We start from the raw sequence: 4,554 nt of genomic DNA on the forward strand, positions 1-4,554 counted from the left end.
ATTTTGATTTTTCATAACTGGAGTGTTTTCTACTATTTGTAAACAAAAACAAATAAAAACAACAACGACATGTTTTTCTGTGATCTAGTTATTTCTATATTTAGAATTTTATTTCATTTTTAAAAATGCATTTACGTGGATATTTTATTAGTTCAGGAGCCAGAAATATTCCATCAGTTGTAGCTAGCTGGGGCGCTCTGACATTGTTTTATTGTAATATTTCCATCCATCCATTTTCTATACATTATCACTAGGGTCATGGGGGGCGGAGCCTATCCCAGCTGACTCAGGGTGAAGGCAGGTTCACCTGGACAGGTAACCAGTCTATCACAGGGCTACACTTAGAGACAGACAACCAAGCACACTCACATTCACACCTACGGACAATTTACAATCACCAATTAACCTCAGCATGTTTCTGGACTGTGTGGGGGGAAGCCTGAGAACGCGGAGAGAACCCACGCTGCACGGGGAGAACATGCCCCACTGGGACACAAACCGGCAACCTTCTTGCTGCGAGACAACAGTCCTACCAACTGCGCCACCCTGCAGCCCATTGTAATATTTCCTTTTTTTTGTAAAAGAACTCAACTAAAAACCAAACACATTGCTATAATATGTTGTCTTGGTGAAGGTACAGTATATATACGTCCATTAATTTACATGATGAAAATGTACTTTACATTCTCTAAACTAGCTGAGGGTCAGTCCCTTTGTTTTGTAGTTCTTGTTCTGTGGAGAAGAAGAAAAGAAAAAGACAAATATTTTTATGGTACTAAGTAAAATAAATGTATAGTTGTTTTCTACTCCTCTTCTAGTCCTTGCTAACGCTACCTAAATAAAAATGGCATGATCTCTAGCGTTGCGGTAGGACGTCTAAAGAACCTGATCACATTTATCCCTCCGATGTTCTAAGGCCGGTGCTGCTGTGCTGCCTTTATTTTGAAGGACGCCACCGGAACCGCCGCCGCGCGCTGCGGCTGCTGACGGCGGCCTCCCGCTCACTGACCGTCCGCAGGGAGGAGGCGAGCAGCGTCTGGGGGACTCGAAGCTCTGCTGCTGCCAGACGAACATCACCACCGCCCATAAACCGCTAATATACAGGAAATGAGCTGCTAGAGGAGAACCGTCTGCTCCGTGACTCCGACCGGCTCCATCGCTCCCGCGCGGTGGTCGTGATTTCCCCAGAACCCGCTCGTTACCGTTCCGGCTGTAGCCGTCGGATGTGCAGCATCACCTGGACTCGTTAGCTGCTTTATCTCCGGTTAGCTGCCGCTTTGAACGAACACTCTGAGCGCTCGACTCGCCGTCCGCCCGAACATGGCAACCCAGATCGATAAGGAGGCTTGCAGGGAGGCGTACAACCAGGTCCGGGACGACAACACGGACACCAACTGGTGAGTGCGCGGGACTCGCACTCCGCCGAACTCCGTTTACAAATGTGGCTATTTTACATTTTTCACAAAATTGAGAAATATAAGGTGCCATACAGATACATTACTATCGTGCTCGAGTTCCTCTGAGCCAAGATTTATTTCGGCAGCAAATTAATCCACCAAACATTTTATTAATTTCCCCTAATCTGACTTGGGAGTGTAATTCACGGAGCCCGTTACCGCCCACTGAGCCGTCTTTTCGGTGGAGAAGGGCGCCGAGAGAGAGGCGGATCTTTTTTATTAAAGTTTATATTTTATTTAAATCAGCACAGTTTTGCTAAGTGGATACACGCCGAATTGAAGATAGATTACCAAAGAATAAGAAAATATGATTCACTGTATTGTGAGTCTCATGTATTTATTCATTTAGGCAGGATAACTTTAAAATGCTAAATATTTCAATGCAGTTTCACCTGCACACAATGAAAAGGCGCTACAATGGCACATTGTGAATTGTTTCCCAGCTAAATCCCAGCTTGCAGCTCCTGTGCTTACAGTAAAACTGGCTAAAAGACACGCAGCTTTGCTCTGTGCTGTGGCTGATCTGTATTCTGGCTGCTGAGCGGTCACACTGCACAGTTATCAGGCCCAGCGGGGCAGAAGTAATTTCCTTTGTCCTGTATTCAGAGAGGATAACGTTGTGGTGGGGACCCTCACACATGGCTGACACACAGCTGCCACCCTGCATGGGCGGCTCAGGCGCTGCTCCAGGCTGCAGGCGGCTTCGCAGAATGCTTCTTGTGTGCACATCATGCAGATTGCTGCGGTTCTGACGCTGTGCATCTTGCAGGGCTGTGTTCAAGTACGAGGGCTCCACCATCGTGGCCGCAGGACAAGGGACCGACTACGAGGACTTCAAGAGCATGTGCACAGGTAAAGAGCAGGTTCATTGTGTAATGTGCGGCTTTTCCCTGTTAACAGCCTGCGTGGCCTCAGCTTGACTTGGCAGGACACTAATCCTTTAAGACTCGGTGCTCTGTCACCCACTGGCCTTGAGCCGCCGGCTGCCAGAGCGCTTCACGCTGTGGCAGCTCATTGCGTAATCTGCTTTGCTCTCCTGAGTTTCTACAAGGTGGAACACCAGCAGCACCTTTACCATCAGACAGTACCGCGGCTCGGTCCTGCTCAGAAGGTCCAGCCGGCCTCCAGGGCGTGAATACCTTCACGGCTCATGAGGAGCCGCCTCCAGACCTGCTCAGACGCTGGGCGTGGCGCTGCAGCCTCGGGGCTCGTGCTCTCACATTCCTGTGTCGTAATCGCTCCTCTACCGGCTTCACGCGCACATCGGTTCCTGTTCTCACACACCTTCTTCCTTATTTAGCAGCAGAGTCGTAACTGTGCAGAAAACCCCTGAACGTGTAGGAGGAGCGCTGGAGAGGATCGAGGTGTGACGGTTCAGAGCAGGAAGTGGAGGCTGCAGCGAGCTCCTCTCTTCCTTCTGCTTCTCATTTATTTCATGTTGAGCCTCGTTTCTGCTGAGAGAACATCCAGAAGTCCTGCTTCATTCAGTCAGTCCAGTCTAGAAGGTCCTGTGGTGGTTCTCACGTTTTAAATCTTCCAAATCGGACGTTTTTTAGCCTCGTTAGCGACTTTCTTTCTGCAGTGTGGCCCCGTAAACTCATTAATATTCATGAGGACGAGCCTCCTGATTGGCTGGTGGAGGAGGTTCAGTTTCAGGAACAGTCATCCATCTGACACGTCTGTCCCTCCTGAAGCTGGCTGACAGATATCCAGCTGCTGTTGTATGAGCTGCAGGCGTTCGTGGTCACCAGAGGATGAGTGTGAGGAACCTTCAGAATCCCCTGAGGTTTCCTCTCGCTCTGACTCTTAACCAGCGACACATCCTCAGATCTGCTGGATCAACCGGGAAAAAAACTACGTGTAGACATTTGTGGTCCCCAAAGGATGAATGATCAGCTGATTTCTATTGTAGTCGGTGTTACCGGCAGACGGGTTGCTCAGACACTTGGTTCAGGTGTTGGTCCAGACTGAACTGGGTTGACCAGTAGAGGATCGGCGCTGTGTTTGCTTCAGACAGTCGTTGTCACCAGAGGATGAATCCCTGGCTGTACCTCGTTCACACCAGTAGAACACCTCCACATGGACTGGGAACCAGCACAGTGCAGACGTTTGTGGTCCCAGAGGATGGACCTTAATGCCCGTACTGGTGATGTTTCTGGTAAACGTTCATGATCCCCAGAGGCTGACCCGTCAGTCGGGATCAGTGCGTCTACCATTTGTGTTCAGACTGGTATCACGTGACAGACATGAGATCACACTTGGCTTAGGGCGGCTTGTGGAGCGTCCACAGTAGAACCGGTCTATCCTGTGGTGAGCAGGAACCCGTTTTACCGGGACTCTGAGAGATTTTTATCTCAGTCCAATAAATGGAGGCGTAGCTTTGAGTCTTTTTGTCATGGAACAAATCATTTGGGTTCAACCGCTGGGGACCCGGCCGCCTGGCGCTGTCCTCAGAGAGACACGGCGCCACCGACAGCCTCCGGTCTGAGATGTGAAGCGGGTTCTGCGGGTCTTTGTGCTGCCTCATCACTGGAGGCTGCAGCGTCAGCAGAGCTCTGGAGGCTGGAACCAGGAAGCGTCTGGAGGAAGTGAGGTCGGCCGGGTTTGGACCGGTTCCTCTCTGTGGGCGTCACCGTGCTGGATCAGGTGACGAGGTGTCGACGTCCTTCACGGCGGTGCTGATAAGAGTCGGAGCGGCGCTGATCCGATCTGAGCGGGGACCCGTTTATCAGCTGCTTCAACAGCTCGTAAAGATAAAACTGCTTTAATGCAGCTGACCTTCAGGAGGCACGTAGCTGCTAGCACACCTGCAGGTACAGCTCACCTGGAGGCCGCCGTCACCGAGGGAACCGCCGCCGTCCGGGTGCATTCACAGACCAGAACTTCTGTGTTGGTTTCTAGAGACGGGCCTGATGCTGTTGCTCAGCTGGCTGACAGTCGGTTGGAGTGAATGTCTTACTGAGGAGCAACTAGTTAACCAGGTTAAGAGAAGTTAAGATAAACTGACCCTTCATCAAAGAGGATGATTCAGAAACATCAGGAGGAGGTTCTGATCTGCTACAACTAGACCAGCTACACCTGGACCAGCTACACCTGG

General features: G+C 50.5%; 1 protein-coding gene across 2 annotated transcripts in view; it reads left to right on the plus strand.

The window, feature by feature from the left end:
* The first annotated feature begins 1,020 nt into the window (after nt 1-1,020).
* The window catches only part of cotl1 (coactosin-like F-actin binding protein 1), a 10,998-nt gene continuing 7,464 nt past the window's right edge, over nt 1,021-4,554 (plus strand). For both annotated transcript variants that reach the window (XM_008293579.1, XM_008293580.1), the window contains exons 1-2: nt 1,021-1,397; nt 2,227-2,309. In XM_008293579.1, the coding sequence (XP_008291801.1) occupies nt 1,321-1,397; nt 2,227-2,309 (160 nt within the window). In that variant the 5' untranslated portion in view covers nt 1,021-1,320. The remainder of the gene's footprint in view (nt 1,398-2,226; nt 2,310-4,554) is intronic.

This window comes from Stegastes partitus, unplaced genomic scaffold (assembly GCF_000690725.1).
Source record: "Stegastes partitus isolate 25-593 unplaced genomic scaffold, Stegastes_partitus-1.0.2 Scaffold895, whole genome shotgun sequence".
Lineage (NCBI taxonomy): Eukaryota > Metazoa > Chordata > Actinopteri > Pomacentridae > Stegastes > Stegastes partitus.